The sequence below is a fragment of the Leishmania donovani genome, chromosome 35 (assembly GCF_000227135.1).
Source record: "Leishmania donovani BPK282A1 complete genome, chromosome 35".
In the NCBI taxonomy this organism is placed as follows: Eukaryota; Euglenozoa; class Kinetoplastea; order Trypanosomatida; family Trypanosomatidae; genus Leishmania; species Leishmania donovani.
This window is the reverse complement of record NC_018262.1, coordinates 1990762-2013772: the sequence shown is the minus strand read 5'-3', so window position 1 is coordinate 2013772 and position 23011 is coordinate 1990762. Positions and strand designations below refer to the sequence as shown.

Here is a 23011-nt window from a genome sequence, read left to right as displayed (position 1 = left end):
CTATAGCATTCTCCCGCGGCGTTTGAGTTCGGCAATGATGCGCTTCACCACAATGTCGTGAAGAAAGACGGACAGACAGACGTTATCGGCGACGGTGGTGCAGCGCGCTACGTAAACGGTAGGGATCCCACTGACGCCTTTTGCAAGATCGACCATGTCGGCAGCAAAGACAGTCAGGCGCTCCGTCGAGAAAACGGGCTGCAAGTTGGGAAGCGCCTTTACGTATGCATGACTCGCGTCCGTCTCCGCCTCGCTCCCACAGGTATCCATCACGAGACCCAATATCACGGCTCCTGTGGAAAACTGGAAAGATGGCTCGAGAAAGCGGTGGAAGCCAGCGAAGGACAGGTTCTCGCCTTCTACGATGATGGCTTGCCCTTCTCGCACGGCTTTGTCCACCTCCGCTCCCACGGCAGCAGAGACTTCAACACCGCGCAACATGGAAGGCGTCGAGTCTGGTGAGCTTGTTTCAGACACTGCAAAGGAGGGAAGACTGTCGTCAATCGAGGCGCTAATATCGCGCAGCACCTCGGCGTTGATCACCGTGCTGCAGTTTATGCGTGCGGCGAGGAGGTGTGCCAGCGTCGTCTTGCCACACCGCTCAGGCCCAGCGATGAAGAGTATCAGTGGAATCCGCTCCGCGTGAAATTGTGTTACCACCGAAAAAAGCTGTGCGTGCTCTTGCGCGAATCCTGCGGCGATCATTGAGCATCTTATATAGTCTTCCAGCTCTGCCTGCGTGATGGAGGTGCGCTCCGTGTTCACAAAGTGCTTCTTGACGTCGAGACTAATGCGAACGGCGGTGTCCTCGGGAACACGGCAGAACATGAGCATCCTGGAAAGAAGGAAGCGCGAGAGGACGTAATAGTGCACATCGCTCAGGTGCACCTTGACCTTGATCACGTCATACTTTGAACTCATCGAAGACGAAGCTGTGACTCGTGAGGGGACCAAGGAAGAGAAACGCGAGGCACATGTCTTGTGAAGGCACAACACAGACACACGCACACACACACACACACACAGCGAACGACTTGTTATTATCTGCTCGTCGTGAACAGCGCACAGCGCAACCACGCAGCCGAGTGAGTAGATAAGAACGGCGACTGCCACTGAGGACGTCTCGTCGGTGACAATAAGAAAAAAAGAGCCGCTAAGGATGTCGACATTGGTTGCAGTAGTGGTGGTGGTGGGGATGACGTTGAAGGGGATGTCCACAACAACTCAGACAGAGCCAGATGCAAAGTGCGGAGACGGGATACGGAGACGGCAGAGACGCACCGTCCACCTTCCCATGCAGTGGAGTAGTGCAGCGGAAAAGGGCGTTCATAGGCTGTGCCGTACCAAGCGTTGAGCTCGTTGGTGCCCCCATGCACTTACAGCAGCTGCAGCGCAAACAAACAAAACAGCAATGCCCTGAGTTCGGTCGATGTCTCGACTTCGGGTTTCTTTGTCCAATGAACTCGTACGTGCTTTCACTTCTGGGAGACGGCCGTCACCGGAGAAGCAGACGAAGTCACTTGCGCAATCAAGATTAGCTGCTCAAGAGACTATCGGCTTTCCACTGAACACGGCGACGAGAGGAAATAGACGTTCTGGGGAAACCGGCGTCGCCGTTTTGCACTCTCTACCCACCACCACCACGACGCACTACCGCTTTGCCTTTCTCCCATGCGACGTGCATCGCGACGCGTCAGAGCAAATCGCGGAAAAGGGGTGAGAACGCAGCCACGAACACGAGCCGAGGATGGCATACCTTGAGGAGACCAAGAAGCAAAGCCTCGCCGAGGAACGATGCGGACTTCGCCACCTCCACCAAGGCCGGATTAACGTCTTCAACGCACACGTCTGTTCGCACTGCCCCCTCTGCTGGCTCTGCATGCCAGCCCTGGCCTCTGCCGTGCTATTTAGCATAAGCGTTGTACGTGTTGCTCGTTTTTCTGCGTGCCATCGCTGCCATGAAGGAGTCTGCGGGAGGGGCCGCGATGTAAGCGACGCACGAGATGAAATGCGAAGGCTGTGACGCGCGCGCCGAGTCAAAGGGATCACTCACGCGACGAGGCGGCTGAGGTCGACGAGGGGTGCCACAAGGGTGTTGCGGAGAGCTGATGACTGGCTTTGCCTGTTGCGCAGGTAACCGCTGCTTTTCTTCGGCCTGCTGCACTCGCAGTAAGCAGAAGATTGAGGCGTGTCTTGGTCAGCTTCGCGCCCGGTGAGGTCTTACGGAAAACAAAAGAAATGGGACAGAGAGAACGAGGAGCAGAGAAGGCATCAAGGCAGGATGGAGGCCGCATGAGACGCGGTGTGGGACAGCTAGCGTGCACGTGGCACCAGACGTGAGATCTATCATGACAGATGGCGCACTGCCGTACAAGCACAATGCAGCGAAAGAGCAAACGAAACACATGCAGTCGGGCGCTGAGGCTTCCGGGGCCCACGTGTGCTTCGGGAGCCCCTCCTCAAAACTATCAAAGGGGTGCCATGCGCCACGCGTGCACGTTACAATGCTGAGCGACGGCACATAGGTGATGTCATTAGTCGACCCGCAGCACCGAAGAGAGCCGCTTCTGGGCTGTTACAGGCGCAGGTGGTCTCTCTCTCGATCTCACACGCTTCACTCGCACAGGCTCCACAAGCATGTTTGTTACCCGTACATTTGTGCGTGTGTGTCGGAGGACGGGAGGTCCTAGAAAAACAACTCACCCGAACAACAAAAAAGAAAAACACACAGATAGAGAGAGAAGGAGGCACATGAGGACACCGTTATCGCACACAAACAAAACGAAAAAAAAAAGGAAACGTACGATATACTATAAAAAAGGAAAACAAAAGCATTTAAAAAATAAACTCGATGGGAGAGAGGGCGAATACATGTGCTGCGAGTCGGCCCCTCTCCACCCCGCTCCCCTTTGTTATAAAAAAAAATGTCGTCTGTTTTTTTCCGCAAGGCAACAGGCTGAGATGGCGCCCGTTGCCAAGCACACGCGTTGAACCAGGTGACGTGGTGGATACATGAACGGCAGATCAGGTCACCCGGATGTCTGCTACCCTAACATCACGCTGCATCCGTCATCTGCTCACATCACACGAGGACGCACTAGTGGTCACAAACGCAGAGGATGGGTGTCCTGGTCATCTTTGGCGTTTCATTACTGTTCGTTGTTCTCCGAACGTGCAAACGTTTTCCCTTGATGCTTTGTGGTGTGCACTCGCATGTGGAGACGATCATCACATACGTGTGTGTTGTGCCAGTTCCTTTAAGTGCAAGACAGGTGCAGCTGGACGGAGTCCTCCTCCGTACTTGGAGATGGGCAGTCAAGGTGCAATAAACAGCCACACAAGAATGGAAGCGGGCGCACACAAGGAGCGATGCGCTAGAGGACAAGTGGAAATGCCTCTCTTGCGCCTCCAAAATGTGGAGAAGTTCCTTTACAAAACTGTGAAGCCGCGACCGCTAAAAGAGGTTCAGAAGAAATGATGCGACACATGCAGACGGTGAGCCCGCGAGGGAGAGGAGGGCCGAGATGACTGAGCCACCCATGTCACCTCAGAGGAGGAATGTCACCTCCCGGCTCCGAAGAAAAAAAAACGAGAAGGGAAAAAGTAGCTACCAGATCCACACACACACACACAGGCGTAGAGCTGCAGGGGATAACGTGGGCCGTGCGCATTGGGTTGTTCATTTTTTGGCTTGTTTTCTTCCCCTTGCTCATCCTACACCATCAACGCAGACAGAAACAAGGACAATTCGCTAGCTGTCCCGCTTCATTGTAGTGGCGATCGGCTCTTCTGCCGCCTCAGTGCGCGTCTCCGGGAGTGCGGCCTCCATCACCTTCCGGCCCGTGTGGTCAATGTGGTCACTGATGCGCGCTGATGGGAGGAGGACGTAGGCCAATGGTAAGATGAAAACGGGTGCAACAATGTGGCCAGTGATCACCAGCCACGGCGCGTTGCTGTAGTCACACGTGCCCTGCGTGACAACCGGCCAAATCGTTTCCATCAGCAGGTAGCCTATCGCTGACGAAGTCGAGGTGCCGAGGTGGTAAATGCTCGCGAGCAGCGCAAACACCATCGACTCCGACCCGCGCGGCGCGATGCGGCACATGAGCATCATCATGGGCATGTTCAGGAGCATATCGCACACTTCGTAGATGATGGCGTCCCCCAAAATGTACATGGCGTGGTCAGGGATGCCGATGACCAGGTTCCAGCGCTTCAAAATGAGGAGGTCGAACATAGAGGCTGCCGGCAGCAGAACAGCGGAGAGGCCCATGACAAACCGGTAGCTGTGGTGAGGAAACAGATGTGTGAACACCATGGTACCACCGATGCCTGCGATGTTACCCAGAATGCCATTCATGACGTTGTAGAACGTGTACGAGAAGTGCGGCCCATCGGGGAGACATAGCGGCTTCGCGACGTAAAAAGTATTCAGCACGCCGGGCAGGTTCAGGTAGAGGATCGCGTTGAAATACATGAACACAACCGCTTTTGCAATGGCCAGCGGCAACGTGAAGAAGGAGCTGACGCACACCACCACCGCCACGACGATGCAGACATACATAATGTCCCACCGCGTGCCAAGAATGTTCACGAGGGCGTTAGCGATCACGCCGAGGGTGAGAATCAGGCAGAATAACGCCATTCGCCAGTTTCGCAGAAGGACGTCCCGGTTCATCTCCACGGCACCGCACAGGTACGTGTCCATGCGCGGCCGCACAAAGCCCTGCGCATCCATCGCGGCCGCCTTCTGCTCGTCGTGGTCGTCGTCGTCGCCCTCCTCCTCCACGCGACTATCAATGGTGAGATGCCCATCCGGCTTATGTGGCGACGGCAGCGAGCCGGCTGTGCTGTCGGTGCTTGCGCTCTTGGTGTTCTGAAGGAACTCGATCATGGCGTCCTCCAGGCGTGCAGCGCGGTTGCGCCGCTCTTCGAAAAGGTTGAACACGAACAGTAGACCTGACAGCAGCAGGATGGCGGCTGTGATGTACACGCCAAGGTGCGTCAGCCCATTGTCGGAGAGAGGACCCTGAATAACGCTGGAGATCATAATACCGATGAGCGCCGTGCCCCACATCCAGCTCACCAGCGCTGGCCCGGCAGCTGGACGCTGGCGGATCCGCTCGCTGTACAAGGCAACAGCGAAGACGTCGATATTGCTCATGAACAGTGCCGCCAGGAACATGAAGGCAGCAGCAGGCTTCGCGCTCGACTCCTTCGCCGGCAGCAGCCCGTACAGCAGCGCGAACGCACCGCCGCCCACCGCCGACACCACGCAGTACCACCGTTTCGTGTACCCGAACAGCGCGAACGTGTCCGCCATCACCGTGATGAATGCGTTGAGGGCCCAGCCCAGGGTGTAGAGGGTGGACAGGCGCTGGTACATGGCGCCGGTGAGCCCGTAGCGTCCCGTCAGCATCGGTTGCATCGACAGTCGCATCAGCCCATTGGCGAGGCCCTTCTCAAATAGGCGCTGCATGCAAATGGCGAGCACAACCTTGGGGTGGAATGACCTGATCGCAATGCTGAAGACAGGGATGCAGCCGAGGAACGGCGCGGCGCGCAGCACGCGAGCGGAAACAGGATGAACGTACTTGGCCACCTGCGGTGGCGGCGATTCCGGCGCTGGCGGCATGCGGTAACGACCTGGTATGATGGCAATGGATAGCGGAGAAGGGCACGAGTGAAGATGTCCGACGATGCGCACCTCGGTGGCTGACAAGTCTGCCCGGCAAGACTTCTCAGATGTGTAGGCTGGAAGGGAGGAAGCAGTGGGAAGACGCGGAGGGGGCTTGGCGAGACATACGAGAGTCGATCGAGATGCAGACCAAGAGGAGGAAGGCAGGGTATAGGCGAGGCGCTTATCGTGCTGTTCACGTTTGCGCTGCCTCGCGCCGTTGGTGATGAGCCGCACTTACTCAAAGACTTGGCGCCCCGCGCATTACTTGGTGAATTCTTAACAGACGCCACCACGCGGCCCTTCACAGGAGCGACCCCCTACTCTGCAACCGCAGACGCCACAACGGCGTACCCGTAGCAGCTGTAGCGGGACCCCAGGGTCTCCACGCGAAGATGTCGAAGATCTTGTGCGCACAGCTCAATCACATCCGCGTACGCCAGCTGGAACGACTTCAGCCCATCGCCGGCGGAGAGTACGTAAGGGCTCAGAACATCCTCACTGTTGATCGAGATGAGGAACAAGAGGCCGCCTGGACGAAGCACCTTCAGCGCCTCACCCACGTAGGCCTCCATGTTGGGATTGCACTCGCCAGCAAAAGAGCTCAGAAGGGCATCCGCCGTCCCCTTATCGAACACAACGTCCACGGAGCTCTGCAGTACCGTGCGGAGTCGCAAGGCCGTGTCGCGGCTGTACCAGGCAGCATTACTTGAAAAAGGCATAGATGGCGAAGACGACACGTGCAAGTCGCAGCAGTCGCCCACCGCATACAGCCGCGACGGGAAGTGAAGCGCGAGGTGGGTAACGATGTTCTCGCAGATATCAACGTTGAGCACCTCACACGTGCGCGAGGACGATGAAGGGGCGGGATTCAGATCCGATAACAGCCCCTCCACATGATCGCAGAAGTCACTGTTGCCGCATCCCGTGTGAAGGATGCGGGTAGCGCCATCCTTCGAGAGCACTGTCGGTACCGCTCGCAAACAGGCCTTCAATGCCGCCTCGTACATTGGATACTGCATAAACCACTCGTAGTGGTTCATGAGGCTACCACGCTCCACAATTTCGCGTGCCTTCCGGTGGTGCAGCTCTTTTTGCTGCAGACGTCCATCTTCCTGATCGTAGAAATGCTCCCAGAAGTCGGCCCGTCCGGGATTCAACTCGCGTGCGTCGCTTTGCATGGGCGCTGACGAGAAGAATGGGGGGGTCTAAAAGGCGGCCCCTGTCGCAGCCCACGCACCTGCTTGTGCGCCTGATCCGTTCGGTGACCGATGCAACGCAGCAGATGCCCAGCCCGAAGCCATGCCAACGGAGAGGAGAGAAGAGAGGCATGCCACGCGGAGAAGAAGAGTTCGATATCATTGCATGAAAGCAAACGAGTTGCGTAGAGCTCACAGGAAGCATAGCCGCCTCCAGCCCGGCGACCGCGACCGCGAACGCGGCATCGAAGGAAGAGGCGGGAGAGCCGCGCGGCACAGGGTCAAGCACGTGTGAGGGTGCAGATGGCGACGACACAACATGACAAAAATTCGTTCATGCCACTTTCTCGCACGTACATGTAGATGTGACTGGCAGCGCCAACGAAGCACATCGACGCACTGAGTGTCTAACCCTTTCTGCCTCCCCTCTCCTCTCTTTGTCCCCACCCCGTATTCGCCGGTCAAAGCCTTTTCAACTCCGAGCATGGAAAGAGTGGCTGTGAACGACGGGCACGCAGGGGCGTCAGAAAGTAAAAGGACGCGGACAACCTTGTGTCGTTGACGATGTGTGGCGCAGCTGCGTCAGCTTTCGCCGCGAATGCCGGTCATCGTTCCTCTTTTTTTTTGTCTTGTGGCCGCGCGGGAAGAGAAGCGCACTACAGCAGGAGCTACATAAACGTCTACAGAGCATACAGCCGACAGCAGTTATGCACAACGAAAAACTCACGGGGTAGGAGGAGGGGGGAGGGAATCAAACACGTGCACGCCATACACACCCGCACACACCGATTCTTGGTTGCAAACGCAAACGCCAAAGCACACAGCAAAAGCGCAAGAGTGAAGGGGACATGCAACTGATAAGCGCTGAGGTGCGAGCACGCACATATGAGCACGTGCGCCCCTCCTCTCCGGCGTGGCGCTGTGAGAGATAAATAGGAAGCAAAAAGTAAGAAGCGCAAAACAGAGCTCCAGGCACTTACGCACACAGGCACGCACCCGCGCGCATGCTCACTACAAAACATCCATCAGTTCCATCTTCACATCGTAGTGGAGGCGCAGTGAGAGAAGCTGCTGTGGTCTCCACCTCTGGAGACAGGGCTCGAAGGCCTTGATATGGACGAGGTAGTACTATAAGCCAAGATCGACATGTCGCTCCCGGACGCTACCGCAGAGCTGATGCTTACGGCCTCGCAGTCAAAGTAGTCAAAGTAGAGCTGCTTGATACGACTCACTTCCTCCTCCTCTAGGTAGTCGCTGACGCTGTGATTCGGCGAGACGTACGATTCGTTGACCGACGACTCTGCCCCGCCAGGTGCGCTCGAGTACAAGCTCATTGCAAATCCGTCACTCTCCTGCCCCGCGATGTTCGGGAACAGTTGGGGCCTTGACACAGGGCCGCGCGCAGCACACAGTCGGCGTGAGCGAAAGGCACGCATGAAATTCTGCACGGTGCCGACGAGTGTGTTTGTTATGACGGAGCAGCGCGCCACCGCCAGGGTGTCGGACATCACCTTACCGCAAACGCTCGTGGACCTCGCGAACGAGCCGCGATCGATGAAGGACTGCATGAACACTTTCACAACGGCGCGCAGTGCGCGTATCTTCGCCAGACGTGCCGCCTCCCACTCCAACTTGAGGCGACGCTCTTGTGCGACGCAGTCGGAAAGGTGAGTAAGTGCCGCAGAGGCATGGCCGACGTCTTGGTTGAGCACAGAGCTGCCCTCCACCCATAGACTCCGCGTTGACGGCATCGATGTCGGCGTTGCGTGAACTGGACGGGTCAAGCTGCTCTTTGCTTTGCCGCGGGCGACAGAGATGGCATCTGCGTGGCCATCCAGCGCGCGCGGCTGACGTCCACGAGGGCGGCCAATGTGAGAGATCTTTTCCTCACCGATCACCTCATTCAGGATAGGCAGGGATTCCGTGAAGCCTAACTCTGAGGCGCCGCCTGTGCGGCCCCGCGTGCGCGCTGCGTTAGCGGCGTACAGCTTCGTATTGGGGCGGAAGCCGCGCCGCTCCTCTGACTTGCTGGACAGACCTTCCACAAACCGGTCGTCGGCGTTCACGCAGAGGGAGTCGAACGTGACCTCCTTTTGGCGTACAGGAAACTTCGCCGTGGCGTCCAAAGGATGCACCGGATTGCGCTCCATCGGGCGGGGAGTGCAGGGAGGGTGCGTAGGTACAGGTTTTGGTGATGGGGTGGGGTGGGGTGGGGAGGACGGGACGGTGCAGTTAATGGATACAGCCTAAGGAAGGAGAGGGAAGAGCCGCGACGCGGGTGTGTGTTAAGTGGGTAGGTGAGGGGGAGGGGGGAGGCGTAAAGACCGTCGTATGGACAGTGCCAGAGAGAGGCAGGGGCGGGCTTACGGTGCGCCCTCCATGCCTGTGTGTTGGCACGGGCAGCATGGGCGACAATATAATACAAACAAAACAACCAAAAAAAAACGTGCATGGAAGCGGGAAAATACAAAAGTGAGGAATATGAGAGGAGGTCAGCACGACGAAGATGGTGATGGAACAGAAAGACAGGGTTGCCAGAGTTGTCGAAGAATTACTCACAGCAGCGAGGAAAGGAGGAGGGCAGGGTCTCTGCCAGCTTGCTGTCCACATGGACGCTGGGGTCCGTGCAACGACCCCCTCCTCACCTTGTACTTTAGAAGAGCAAGGTGAACGGCGGTTGCCTCGACTCAGGCGTTTGCTGACGTCCCGATGCACTCTACCTGAGGAGGAGAGATGCCAGGGAGGAAGTGTCGGCGAAAGATGCAACAAAAACGAAACTGTGCAGCACGGGGAACACGCCGGCATCTTTCTCGAAGAAGAAAAAGCGCGCTGATGGAGGTGCGCTAGTCTAAAACGAAAGATAGTCAATAACAGAGAAGAGAACCGACAACAGTCAAGAGCAGCAGCAGAAGGCGAGCGCGGCATACTCGGGGAGAGATTGGCGTGCCTCATCGCCGCGCCTACCCGATAGTAGCAGTGGGGCTGGGCGTCTCTCTGTGTGTGTGCAAGGTAGAAAACACCGGCGAAGCGCCCCCTCGCTTTCCAAAAATGGACCTCCTTCCCCCCAAAAGAATCAAAACGCTTGCCGGATTTGGTCCTCCCACTCAGTGGGTGTAAAGGACATCCACTTTTGCGGCTGCGAGGACCATGTGCGGCCGCTCAACAGCGCTTCCATGCGCTCGAACTCATCGCGCACCGCGGCGACAGAGACTTCGAAGAGCTGGGTGCGCGACTTTGCGTCCATCATAGCCTCTGCCTTGCAGTAATAAATCTTCCTCAAAAGCGCGTCGTTCACGCGTCGATGCCACTGCTTCACCGCCATGCGCTGCGACTTGCGAAGCTCCGTCGTCGAGTTTGGCTCGATAGACAGCAGCTCGGAGTGGCCTGTTATGGATGGAAAGCACTTATGCCAGCTCGCCCCAAAGGCTTCCACGTAGCGCTCTCGTTCCGAGTTGAGCATGTCGAAGAGCTGCGAGAGCGGCGGATCAGGTGGAGGTGGCGCCGCGGCGCCTTTGTGGGCATTGGCTCCCTCACGCGAGGATTTCGCTGGCGGCTCCGCTGCTGCAAGACGCGTCGTGAAGCACGCCTCGCGACGGTAGTTGTCCTCCAAGAAGCACAAGTTGTTGATCATGAAGATGTCCACGGAGAGTCGCACGTCACTGGTGAGGAGGTTGAGGGAGTCAGACTTTGTGTGGTGATTGCGCTTGGCCAGTGCCTCTTGCTGAAGCTCTGCCGCCGCTTCTGCCAGCACGTGCAGGTCGTCCACCGCACCCATCACACCTCGAGTAATGTAGTCCTCCACCTCCTGGCAGGACTCGTAATCGGCGTTGGCGCCAATGACGCTGCCGTACAAGACGATGCGCAGAGAGCCGTAGAAGGAGGTGAGTAGAGTCTTGTGGAAGTAAAGCACGTTCGTCGTCGACTCGTGCACCGTGCAGTCGACGGACGGAAACCATTCCGTGCGGCGCATGGAGCGCGCGTACTCCTTCAGCGATTCCTTTTCCAGCGCCCCTTTCGCGTTGACGTATCCGTCCAGCAACTCACGGATTCGGTAGATGAAGTTGTCCACCGAGTCGTCCACGTGGTCGATGAAGTCCCTGTTCTCACCAGGAATCGACTTGGACAGCATCTTCCATTTCCAAAACTCCTCCATGAAGTCGAGGCCGATGAAAATGTAGTCGCGGAAGTAGCGCGGCGTCGAGAAGAGGCCGATCCCTTGACCGCGCGAGTCGACGAACAGCTTCGTCGGGTCCGCAAAAAAGGAGGTGTCGAGCTGGATCACCTTGATGGCGCGCCGATACACCAGATCGAAGACAACGGTGGCCAGCTCGCTCGGGATGTCCGCTACCGCGTAGTCGTCCTCCAGCGGCGTCAGGACATAACGCTGCAGACAAGCACACGCGTCCGTCACCAGCTCCCGCGCCGATTCACTGATGCGCAGCAGTCGATGGTCTCCGTGCTGGTAGTGCTTCAGCACTGGCAGCAGAGACGAGCGAGATGTCAGGGGGCCCCTCCCCGTTTCCTCGTCGCGGTAGGCGCCGTCGAACTGCGCCTGCACGGCTCTGACGAGCTTCTCCTCAAGGAGCTTCCGTACGTCTTTCCGAAGAATGTCAGTGCGATTGAAGTTTTCGCCGAGGCGCTGCACGATCTGATCGACGCCCTGCAGCGCTGTCTCATTGCGGATGAGCCGGTTCGCCGTGGGTGCGGTCAGAGCACTGTCCATCCGTGTGGCGACGCTGAGGCTGCCTCCTGCCTGGCCTGTAGACCCGCCTGCACCGGCGCCGGGGTGCGATACCTTGCTCCGCTGTACCGCGTTGATGAAGGCACTCTTCACGAAATCCTCGCTGATGCGCACAATCTGCTGCAGCTGCATCCCTGTCCTGGCCTCGATCTCTGTCCCGTAATAGTTCGGTGGGTGGCTCGCTAGGTAGTCATCCGCGTAGACGAGGTAGTCCATGCACCGCGCAATGGCTTCCCAGCTCGACTCCTTTCCGCTCAGCACCGACGGTAGGATGGGTGGAGGATGATAACAGCGCGCTGCTTTCGCCATTTCCTCGATGGTGAGGGTGATGTTCTCCTGCGCCACATCCCACGGCTTGACATCTCGGATGATCTCATTCGCGCGAACTGAGATGGCGCTCGAGGTCTCGGCGAACGAGTCGATAGCCTTCGCGCTGGCGCGGTTCAACGCGTCGAGGTCATTCAGCTGCTCCTCGAGCTGCGCTAGCGCCCACATGGCAGCGACACCGAGCAAGGGGGAAAACGCCGCGAGGACGGTTGATCAACCTCTCGCCTTGTGGAAAATATTGTGTGTGTGTGCGTGTGTGTGTGGGCCGTTGCAGCCCTGAAGTGGCGGCAAACGCGGCGCCTCCGTCGGCAAAAACACAAGACGCAAGTTGGAGACGGACTACCGTGTGTAGTAGTCCATTGGGAGAGACAGGGACAGAGAGTAACCCGTAAAACAGATGAGAGGCCAAAGCAGCCGACTGAAGACCAAAACGATGAACGACAAGGATTCACCTTCTGAGACAATGCGGGGGTCCAACAAAAAGGCAGAGAGGGAGGGGGGAGGATGCTTCCACCACCACCCCTCTTCCTCTCTCTCTGGCGAATATGGTCGCGCGCTTTCGAGCGGCCACCGACATTCTTTTTTTTTTTTGCTTTGATTACGAGTCGTCATGTGAAGACAAAGGCGCACCGCCGCGCGCGAGTGACGCGCTGGATCGGAAGCAGTGCCGCCTTGGTCACTTTCTCTTCCTGCCATGAAAGTGCCTCTCTTCGCACCTTACACGCTGCCCCCGCCCTCTCGCTTCCTCCCTCCTGCTACTCTACGCCCGTGTCGCGCAGTAGCGAGAGGCAGCGTCGAAAGTCTGCGGGCAGAGGTGCTGCGGCAGTAATGGGGTCCGCTGTAACGGGGTGGATGAAGGAGAGGCTGTGCGCGTGTAGTGCGACCCGACTTATCATCGACTGACAGCACACTGCCCCGCCGTGCTCCAGATCGGCGAGGATGGGGAGGCCACGGCTTGCCAGATGGCGTCGGATCTGATGCTTCTTGCCCTGCTGAATGCGGCACTCCACCCACGCCACCCTGTGCTTTGGGAAAAAACGGATAACGCGGTAGCGGGTCCTGATCTTAGGGTCTGCGGCGTCGATGATGTCATCATGCAGACGCACATTGCGTAGCGATGGCTCCAATACCACACAGAGCGCGTGGTATATTTTGCTGTGGTGAGAGAAGGCTGCGCTCGTACCGAGTTGGTGCCGCAGTGAGTCGGCCGCCACGTCAGACTTGGCGATGAGCAGACACCCGCTCGTCTCCGCGTCGAGGCGATGCACCTGCCCTTGACGAAAGATGCCCCTCGCAAGGGCGCCGACGCGGTCTGTGGCTAGCAACACAGAAATGAGGTCAGTCGTTGGCGTCCCGAGCTGCGTGCAACTCAGTCCATGGCGCGACGTCGCCAGTCCCGCAGGTTTGTCGACAACAAGAACGTCGTCATCCTCGTAAAGCACTGGTATGATCGGCAGTTTCACTTCTGCCGCCGTCGCAGCTGCCACGCATTCGTGAACGCACGGCAGTCGTACCTCTACCTTGACCTCACTCATCGGTGCAGTTGAAACACGCACGCAGCTGTCTGCGAGGTGATCGAGAAGGGTGCGCCAGTAGGAGCACTTCGGCGCGAGATCGTGCAGCGCACGCAGCAGTGGAACACCATCTGGCACGCTCGACAAGGTAAAGCGGATGATGGAGGGGCGCTCGGAGGCGGCGGTGTCGTGACACTCGCCACATTCCTCCAAGTACGCGGCGAAGGAGTCGTCCAGTGGCGAGATGTCGCCGCGTGCGAGCGCTCTGGCGTATGTGTGCAGCAGGCGGTTGTCCACCAAGTTCCGCTTCGGATCTTTCAGGGCAAGCTGATAGGCCGCGCTTACGTAGGTGTCGCCCCTCGCACACTGCGCCTGCGCAGACGACTCGAGCGCGAACCGGAGCCACGGGCGCTCAAGATCTGTGAGCGTCCACACACTCAGTGAATCCATCGCGATGCGTCGCGGCTGCAGACGTCGCTGGCGCACCTGCTTGAGCACCGCCGCGGCACGGCTCACAGGCAGCATGTCAGGGCTGACAAATTGGTTCGCCCACGCTTGGATTGATGCCGGCTCTGCTGGGAAAACGACACCGGGGTCGATGGAGAAGTGCGTAGCTTCACGCAGTAAGGCGCCCATCCCGTCCCCCGGTCGTTGCGCTGCCACGCCAGCAGACGACACCGCTGGCCGACTTTCATTGGACTGCGCCTTGCCCAGCTCGCGGCGCAGGCGCATGGCGAGCTGGGTTGCACAGGAGTCCGACGCCGACGTCGCCGATTCGTCTTTTCCAGCGAAGGACTCCAAAAACGCGTGAACGGCAGCCGGGGTGTGCAGCTGAACCAGCGACGCTAGAGCCGCACTGGCAGCTGCAGAGAGGCTTGGGAGAGAAGGGTTGATGGCGAGCGCGATGGCAGCAGCCGTGTCGGTCGCCGCCAGCGACTCCACCATTCCGTTGTACTGTGCCGCCTCCACGTCGTCCAGGTCCCCTGGTGACTTCTGCAGCCACCCATGCAAGGCGCCTTCGACCGCGGCAGGGTCGGAGGACACGAAGCGGCCGCGCACCTTGGCGATAAAACGGCACTGTCGCCGCTGCACCTCGGTGCACGTGCCGTGCACTTCATCCTTCACGTACAGTTGCGGTATGGCATGCTCTGTGCCAAGCACGGCTCTCGACGACCCTTCGTCGATTTTCGTTGAGGATGTCGCGCCGGCAGAGGTCGTTTGAGCCGGTGTATCGAGTTGCTGCGCTATATCTTCGAGCGCACGCAGAGCCTGTGAGGGAGTCATGCCCTTAACCATCGTGAGCAAAGCGCCGGGATGAAGCAGCGTCACGGCCTGGCGCTCGCCATTCACGTCCACCAGCTCCACACGGCACAGACACGCTTGAGGTAGCGTCGTCGTTTGCCGAGCCTCGAGAGCGCGCAAGACTTTGCGTCCCGCATGTCGCACGAGGCCGCGCACGTGATGCATGCCAAAAGGGGATCCTCTGCTGCGTTCCGGAATCCACGTCTATGAGCGACGACGCCCTCCGACGGCCCAAAGTGCCTGCCTGTGCGCGTATTACGTGGTAAGCGTAAGGGCAGAGCACTGTTTGGCGAGAGTTCCACGCGCCGAAGTGGTTGCGCTCCTCAGGAGGGTGTGAGTGGTGAGACAAGCAGCGGAGGCGAATGGGAATGTGGTGAAGAGGGACACCACGTCGCCTATGTGGGCGAGACCTGCGGCATGCGTACGCACTCATGTGTGCACCAGTGTAGAGAGAAGGCGGCGAACGTGGCAGACAGACGAACGAAGCTCAAGAAAGGGAGAGTGGGGGCGAGAAGGAAGGGGCGACGGGGAACTTGGCATGCAGGGTGTGCAAGACGCACGGAGTTCTGGTGTAGAGACAGCAGCTGAGCAGAGTGAATGAGCGCGGGCACGGCAGACACAGGGTGACAAAGAGGGAACGAGGCGAAGATGGGCGCGCCAGCTGGTGCCGTCGACACCTCATCGCTGAGGAAATCGCCGTCTTCTTCACCTGTCTCCTCTTTCCGGCGTCACGTGAGTGCCGGCGAGGGCAGTCTGCCGGCAAAGCCTGTGAAGACTCACGTCATATCCCATGTGCCGGTACGCAGTGCGTGTCGGCAGCCACGCTCGCAAAGGTGCGCAGAGTCCTCAGAGAAACCGCCTCCGCCGTCCCCTTCTCTGGCGCTCAGCGAGACGCGGGTGCTACGGCAGCGCTTTGGATGTCTTTGGTTCGTAACGGACACAAATGAAAAACAACAACAGAAGAGAGAAACACATCGGCCCCGATCACTGTGCGGACCGATGTGGCCCTTTCGCTGCTGCGTGCGAAACGACGCGCGCAAAAGCTTCACGACATCCTCCGCCCATCCCATCAGCGTCCGCCTTCGCTTACGCCTTGGGGCTCTTGAAGTGGTTGGCAATGCGGCGGTTCACCACCTTCAGGTAGCGGCAGCGGCCGGTGCCGGTGCGGCGGCGCTTGATGGACTTCACGGACCAGTTGTAGCGACGGCGGCTGGCACGCGGGTAGGCGCAGGCGGCGCACCGCTCCCACTGGACGTGGTAGGAGTTGCGGCCACAGCGGCGGCACAGGATGTGCGTGCGCCCGTGGCGCTGACCCATCGAGGTGGTACCCTTCGTCATTGCTGGTTCGTACAGGAGCGGGGAGGGAGAGAGAAGGCCTACGGATCATCCGCAGCGTGGCGGGGAGTTGCGTGAAAGATAAGGACGACGTGGTAGTGGACACAACGCGTGTGTGGTGCGTGAGAAAGAGAGGTCGGAAGCGGTACGAGAAAGAGAGAGAGAGGAGGGAGGAGTCGAAGACGACATGGAAGGAGGACCACACGTCACGTGAATGTGGCCGTGCAGCAGCGACAGCAAAGATGAGGCACGTAGCAGAGAGCACAGAGAAACGGAGTGTCGCGAGTTGCGCGGGCGTTGACCTCACTCCTTTGCGGAGGGCAGTACGCATGCACGTTCCCTTGAGTGCCACAGAAACCAAGTGTCGATTTGACATGCCCCCACCCCCTCAGCGAGAAAGGGCAAGAGAAGTGGTGGCTCATGAGGCATACACTTCGATGGATTCGTGATTAAAACGGTTTAGCCGTTTGCGTGAGAGAGGAACGCCGCGCGCGCGGAAAAACGCACGTGGCATGACCTCAGCGCACCTCGTGGACGGCCTCCGCGGCCTTTCGCATGCGTGTGAATAGCCACACAGCCTCGAGGAAATCCCAAAAGATGATGGAAGCGCCCACCAACACGCTCCATAAGCACCGTGAACTGTGAGGTGCAGCAAACACTGACGAGGTGAGCCTGCCAAGCTTCTGCAAGAGCACTGCGGAAAATGCCAAAGCCATACATGTCGTGCCTAAGAGCCTCGTCGCGTGCAGATCCAATCCGTGCACTGGTCATCTCCGTCCTTGCCCAAATCGACGTCGGCGCTCGTCATAATTGTTTGATTCGTGGCCTGGTGAATGACGTCAATGCTCGCAATGTACGGGACGTGCCAGTGGCGCTGAGAGGCCACGCCGCACGCTTGCACCCACACCGAGTACACCCGAGGCAGATGAATGCGCAACGTGGCAACCCGCGCAATCTTGTTGTATAGCGCCTTGTACGTGATGCGGTGCCGCTGCCGCCACCGCACGAAGAAGCGCGGCTGCAGCACCGTGAAGTAGTGGTCGCGCATCTGGTCGTTAGAGATGATGCAAGAATCCTGCCGCGTCAGCACTGCGTAGAGCCAGCAGTAGTCATCGTTGAGAAACGCGGGGCTTGGCAGCAGCGCGCCCATGTCCCGCCATCTAGCCGCATAGGTGGCGTTCTCCGGAGTAGGGTGCGCTAGATGGCGGTTGTGCAGAACAATCACCGCCTTTTTTCCGCTTCGCTCTGCTGCTGTGCGCATGTCCTCAATGAGGGAGAACTTTGGGGCGACATCGACTGGGAAGGGCACGCTGAACCGATCTGCTGAGGGGACGGAGGAGGGGTCGATACCGCGGGAACGCAGCAGCGCATCCTTGGCCTCGGTGTACCAGCTGTTTAACCCGTAATAGCCTACATTCGCACCGTCGATGACCGTGTCGTAAGACATCTTCGCGGCGGCCGCCTTGAACTCCTCGAACTCCCTCCACCGCTGACAGACCGTCTCCTCCGAGACCTCGGTGTCTGGCTCGTAGCGGCTGGAGCCCTGTAACCGTGGCTTGACGAGCTTCTCGACAAGGTCATGCACCAGCACCGCGCGGTCTTCGGCAGATAGGTCAAAGCTCTGCAGCTGTGCACCGCAGTTAGAGCAGACACCGTCGTCGGTGACCGGCGCCACAGTACCGCCGAGCAGCTCACGAACCAGCTGAGCGTTTGCAGCCCCCAGAACAGGGTGATGCCGCGCCATCTCATCCAGGACAAGGTTCGTGCGCTCGGCTGCCTCGGCGGTAGTTACAGCAGCCTTGTCCCGGGCGGCGGCTATCGTGCGAAGAACTTCGTTGTAGTCGTTGTCCCACATTTCCAGCTCCTTTGAACGGGCCATATCAAAGAACTCAAAGCACAGCGGCACGTCAGCGGCGCTGCGGCAGTGCACAAAGAGGGGATGGAACACGCGACGCTTGAAAGCGTCTGCCGGCAGAGCGTCCAAGATGCGTCGAAGCAGTGCGACATCGACTACCGGTGCCTGTATGGCAACCCGGAGTGCCACAGCGGCCACGCGCTCGTCGAATGCGGCGAGGAAGGCCTCCGGCAGCTTCGCCCGGCTGCATAGAAGAGTTTCCACGAGGCGAACGCCAGACTCGACCAGTTTCGGTGTGCACCACATGTAGAGTACCTTGGAAATGACGGTGTTGCGTGGCAGCTCCTGATGCTTTGCGGCCATCTCCGCAAGGAAGCTCAGGGCCACCTCCGCCTTGCTCGGATCCTGCCTCGCCGCGGCCCCGAGAGCGTCAAATGCATGGCTGAGAAAGTCGCGCTGGCTCAGCCGGAGCTTTGGACGTAATTGCGCGTTGTTCTCCGCAACCAACGACATCACCTCAGGAATGTCGCTCACATGTGCGGATATGTCAGGAGCCGGCTCACGACGCGGTCGCTTCGCTGCGGGCGCGCCATTGTTAGCGAGCAGAGATCGGTTCATGCTCGGCATTAATGAGAGCACAGGCCCAGAAGAGGGCGTAGTGGGACACAAGGCGACAAAAGACGAACAAAACCAGAACGAAGCAGATGCTAATATGGTCCAGCTCGGCCCACGGCGACCGCTGCCTGACGATACGCGCACTAAGGCGCAGATGCCCAATGAGGAAAGAGGGGGGAACGCCGACGCGCGCAGTCCTCCCCACACTCGCAGAGGAGACACACACAAGAGAGCGCCGTGCGTTTGTGGATGTTTGCGCTTCCGCGATCACAAGAGTGTGCGCAGCAGCCACCAAATGAAATCGCGGCGCGGCGCCCGGTCGTGGCGCGGCGCAAGAGACCAGAGAACGAAGAGCGAATGAGCAGGAGAAACGGAATGAGAGAGAGAGAGCTGAAGAGGGCGAAGCATCGAAGCAAAACGAAGGCGCGAGAGATACATATACGTACATATATACATACACACACGAATAAGTGGTACGCCTCGTGCCCCTTCTCCGCTACAGCACAGGAGATCAAACGCCACTCGAGCCCCGCAGGCGCACAGGTCCCACCAGCGCGGTGCGAAGCAGTCGTGGACACACGCGCTGCAGCAGTGCGCCCACTCAGCCATCTGAGAGCACGGCCCCCCTGCCTCGTGCCCTACCAACCTCTCTCCCCCTCTCTTTGCCTCGCAGGTCTCGCCTCACAGCCGCTCCCCCATCATGCCGGCCGCCAGCCCTCGTGCATCCCTCCTCGGGGCATGGCTCAGCCCCCCCCCCCCGCACCAGCAGGCAGTGCGCGAGGGCCGGGTGAGACATGCGCCCGAGTCGCTCTGGCACGCTGCCCAATCATATGGATGGCGCAGACGTGTGCACGGTTGCAGGCCGCCCCAGCACAACGCTATCCACGACCGCGTCGCCGACGCCAGCAGTGGTACATCGCCCCGACCACCGCTACGTCGTCGGTGCTTGACCCTGTCCGCACCAGAAGAAGTAGGGTTCTGACATTGGCAGGGGACAGAGGTGAGGTGCCGCGTGGCCTCCTCACAAAATGTAGGTAACGGGATCTGGATAACACGCTGAACTGTCTCTCGTCATTATGGGGCGAGTGAGAGCAAGGAAAGCATAGCCGTATAGGTTCGAATTGGCATGCGGCACGTTCGATGCAACAGGTGCGCGAGTTTGGGCGTACGCAACGGAGAGGGCCAGGGATGGCCTTCTATGCTTCTCTGCGTGCCTGGAGATACATAATCGCACACGAACAAGATTTATGAAGCTGCGCATCGTCACCAAATTGAGCGCGACTTGAGTTCGAGGCTTTTCTCACATGCTTGCATCTTTTGGTGAAACGGGCATCGCGATTCTCACCAAGAGACGAACTGAAAAAAAAAAAGAAACCGACGTACACTATAAACCGTTTTGCCTGCTTCCGTTTGTGCCACTGCACCTGCTTCTCTACTGAGAGTGTCCGACACATTTTTTTAGACACCGAGGTGCAGCGCACGCTAAGGTAGAGAAAGCAAAGGGGTGGTGGTGAAAACGCCCCGTCACGCACGGCAGGACACGTCTATCTCCTACATGGAAAAGTGGGCGTACATGGGAGACGAAGAGCAGGGGGGGGTAAAGATATACGAGCAGCGGTTGTGACAGTCACACCAAGGCTTACAGCATTCAATAACAACGTGCACCCCAGGTACTGCGGGTCTCGCCGTCACCCGCAGCCAGAGTCGAGCCGCAGAAGGAACGAAGAAGACGTGATTGGCCGTCGCACATGCGTGCTTGTGTGCATCATTCACAAGTGGCCTCCCGACGAAAGTGCCCGGTACTCTCAACGAAGGGATGAGCCTGCAAAAAGAAAAAAAAATATCGCCAGCATACAAACATAAGACAACGGATGAGCGACCCCAGGGGAGGGCGAGAAGGCGGAGGCGGGAGGCATAAGTAATGTGGTGGTCTTGAGTGAAACGGTCAACCGGCTCACGTGCTCAATCCTTGGGCAGCAGAGTTCTCTGCGACTCGCCAGTGCAGCTCCTTCGGCAGGATGCTTTGCCCACACTCACGCCCGCATCACGCGTGCCCTACACCGATTTCACGCAAAGGAGACACGGACAACTTCCGCCTTGAAGACGTTTGTAAGCTGCTGCGAGAGGCAGGCCAGTTGGTACTTGAGCTCTGTCGCCTGCCGAGTGAGCTGAACGATGCTTTCCTTCACGTTGCGCAGCTCGCGCTGCTGCTGACGGAGAGCCTTGCCGTCCTCGGTGTTCTGGCTGATGGCAGACTCTATGAGTTGCTGCAGCTCCGTTCGCTCTGCCAGCTGCCTGTTGATGGAATCAGTGTTTGCAAGCAGCGCCTTGTAGGAACGCAGATGCTCGAAGACACCCTCGGTGATACGAGAGGAAAAGTGATTCGGATTGTCGCAGGTCGCGTATGTAATGTCCGATACCTCCGACTGCATGAACTGCTCCCCGTAAACCCTGACGAGTTCTGCGCGGAGCTTCTCCATCCACACCGCGTAGTCGTCCACCTCGCGTAGTGTCTCCGGCTTCAGCCCCATCACTACACTAGATACCGACATCAGGCGATGAGGACGCTCGAAAAGGCTCATTGTGTGTGTTGAGCGGATGCGGCTTCTCTCTGCAGAAAGGAGTGAGGAAGAGTGCAAGGTTTTTCTCAGGGCATGCGTGCGAGCGATTCGGCGCCGTTGGTGCCACCGAGACTGTCACCGCAGGTCGGCACAGCCCCGTTTCAGCGTGGAACAGTGAAACAGCGAGCTGTCGTGTATAGGGAAGGGTGGATGCCACCCAAACAGCGCTGTGGGCAAGAAATCGCCAATATACCTGGAGGAGAGATGCATCCCTCCAGAAGAAAGATACAGAGCGCGCGCGCTCGAAGTCGAGGTGAGAGAGGTTGAGCAGAAATACCGAAGGACGCCGGAGGTAAGAGGCAGTAGGTGCGAAGTGGCGCCAGAGTTTTGCATCGCCAAAGGGCGAAAGAGAGCACGACGCCGCAACTTCCCATCGAAAAGATCGGCCGTCACACGAGCAGGGCGGTGCGACGGGTGCGCACGAAGGTGGTGCGTGCAGGCCTTCATGAGGGCACACATGCACTCACTCATATATGTCGAAGGTGAACCGGACAAACGCTATTCGGATTCCTTTTTCCACTCCTTGTGCGCTGCTCGAGAGCGGGAGACAGGGAGCCGCTCCACAAGAGGAGGGGGGCGTGTTACACGGCCAAGCATGGAGGGGCGAGGAGATAGAGTGCTGCCAAGCCCTTGCCGCCTTCTCTTTGCATCTTTTCTCAAAAATTGCCCCCGCGCATGCGGTCCTTCTTCCGCAGTTCTCGTTCCGTGCCTTTTGATACTTTCTAGTTGTATTGGGTATCGGATGCTCGTTTAGCCCCTTCGAATCAGTTTGTCAGTCGCTCCCTGGCTGCGTTGCTTCTTCCCGACTGCTGCCGGTGTTGCTGCCCGCACGCTGTCGGTGCGCACACACAGGCCACGGAAGACACGCTTGGGTAAGGCATAAGCGTTGGCGTCCAGGGCGCCATTGCACTCGACCTGTGGTCCACCTCGCCTTGTTCTAGTCCACACACGCGTGCTCATTCGTGGACCCAAAAACAACAATAAACTAAAAGAAAGGGACATCGGCGACGGTAGAGCGTAGCACAAAGAAAAAATCGAAAACGGGGAGGGGCAGATGAGGGACTAAGAAGACAAGGAACTCGTGCCGCAGTGCCCGCCGTGCAAGATGGCTGAGAAACGAGCTTGTAATGGTCAAGGAGGCGAAAAGGTGCTAGTGCAGCAGCGTGTGAAAGAGAGAGAAGAGGCACGAGGAGGCACGCATGCTCACCCAAGAACAGGAAAACAAAACGAAGAACTGATGGGTGCACAGTAAAGGAGAAAAAGCAAACAGTGCACGTCTTTATTTGTTGCTGACTCTCACGTCCACCAGCACGAGAAACATTCCGCTGCATAGTTTGGCAGCAATCCCGAGTCCACTGTAGCTAAAGCACACACGCACAGAACATGGGAAGGAGGAGAGACTACGCGACGGCGGCAACGGGAGAGGAAAGAAAATCAACGCACAGAGCGCATACACGCAGGCGAAACAAAAGGGACAAACCACACAAGAGGCTCCTCATACGATTTTAGCGTATAACTAGACACCTTACAAGACCCAGAAAAATAATAATAAAACACACAGAGGTATCAGACGAGCGGGGAGACAAACAGGAGGAGGGGAGGAATGAAGAAACCTTACAGTAGGCACGGGGTCTGCAGAGGCAAAAGGGACACAGCGAAAATAGTAACCGGGGTGCGACGCGCTGCCAGATCTACACACACACAGCGGATAACCAGAGTAGAAGGCTGCTAGCACAGCCCACTGGAGATGAAGCACAAACCCTTGATTTTGCCCACTTTCCACGTGCCCCTTTCTCCGCTACAGCACAGGAGATCAAACGCCACT

The 23011-nt window shown here is 58.4% G+C and overlaps 5 protein-coding genes across 5 annotated transcripts; all 5 read right to left on the bottom strand.

Annotated features, from left to right (window-relative positions):
- Nucleotides 1-921, bottom strand: LDBPK_355130 (hypothetical protein, conserved; the record flags this gene model as incomplete). Its single annotated transcript, XM_003865042.1, has 1 exon — nucleotides 1-921. The coding sequence occupies one exon, from the start codon at nucleotides 919-921 to the stop codon at nucleotides 1-3; it is 921 nt and encodes a 306-aa protein (XP_003865090.1).
- A 2830-nt stretch (nucleotides 922-3751) lies between these two features.
- Nucleotides 3752-5635, bottom strand: LDBPK_355120 (biopterin transporter, putative; the record flags this gene model as incomplete). The annotated part of the gene is made up of 1 exon (XM_003865041.1): nucleotides 3752-5635. One exon carries the CDS (start codon nucleotides 5633-5635, stop codon nucleotides 3752-3754), a length of 1884 nt encoding a protein of 627 aa, XP_003865089.1.
- A 362-nt stretch (nucleotides 5636-5997) lies between these two features.
- Nucleotides 5998-6858, bottom strand: LDBPK_355110 (hypothetical protein, unknown function; the record flags this gene model as incomplete). Its single annotated transcript, XM_003865040.1, has 1 exon — nucleotides 5998-6858. The coding sequence occupies one exon, from the start codon at nucleotides 6856-6858 to the stop codon at nucleotides 5998-6000; it is 861 nt and encodes a 286-aa protein (XP_003865088.1).
- A 1055-nt stretch (nucleotides 6859-7913) lies between these two features.
- Nucleotides 7914-9026, bottom strand: LDBPK_355100 (hypothetical protein, conserved; the record flags this gene model as incomplete). The annotated part of the gene is made up of 1 exon (XM_003865039.1): nucleotides 7914-9026. The coding sequence occupies one exon, from the start codon at nucleotides 9024-9026 to the stop codon at nucleotides 7914-7916; it is 1113 nt and encodes a 370-aa protein (XP_003865087.1).
- Nucleotides 9027-9949: 923 nt separating this feature from the next.
- LDBPK_355090 (hypothetical protein, conserved) lies at nucleotides 9950-11029 on the bottom strand (the record flags this gene model as incomplete). Its single annotated transcript, XM_003865038.1, has 1 exon — nucleotides 9950-11029. One exon carries the CDS (start codon nucleotides 11027-11029, stop codon nucleotides 9950-9952), a length of 1080 nt encoding a protein of 359 aa, XP_003865086.1.
- Between the last annotated feature and the right edge of the window lie 11982 nt (nucleotides 11030-23011).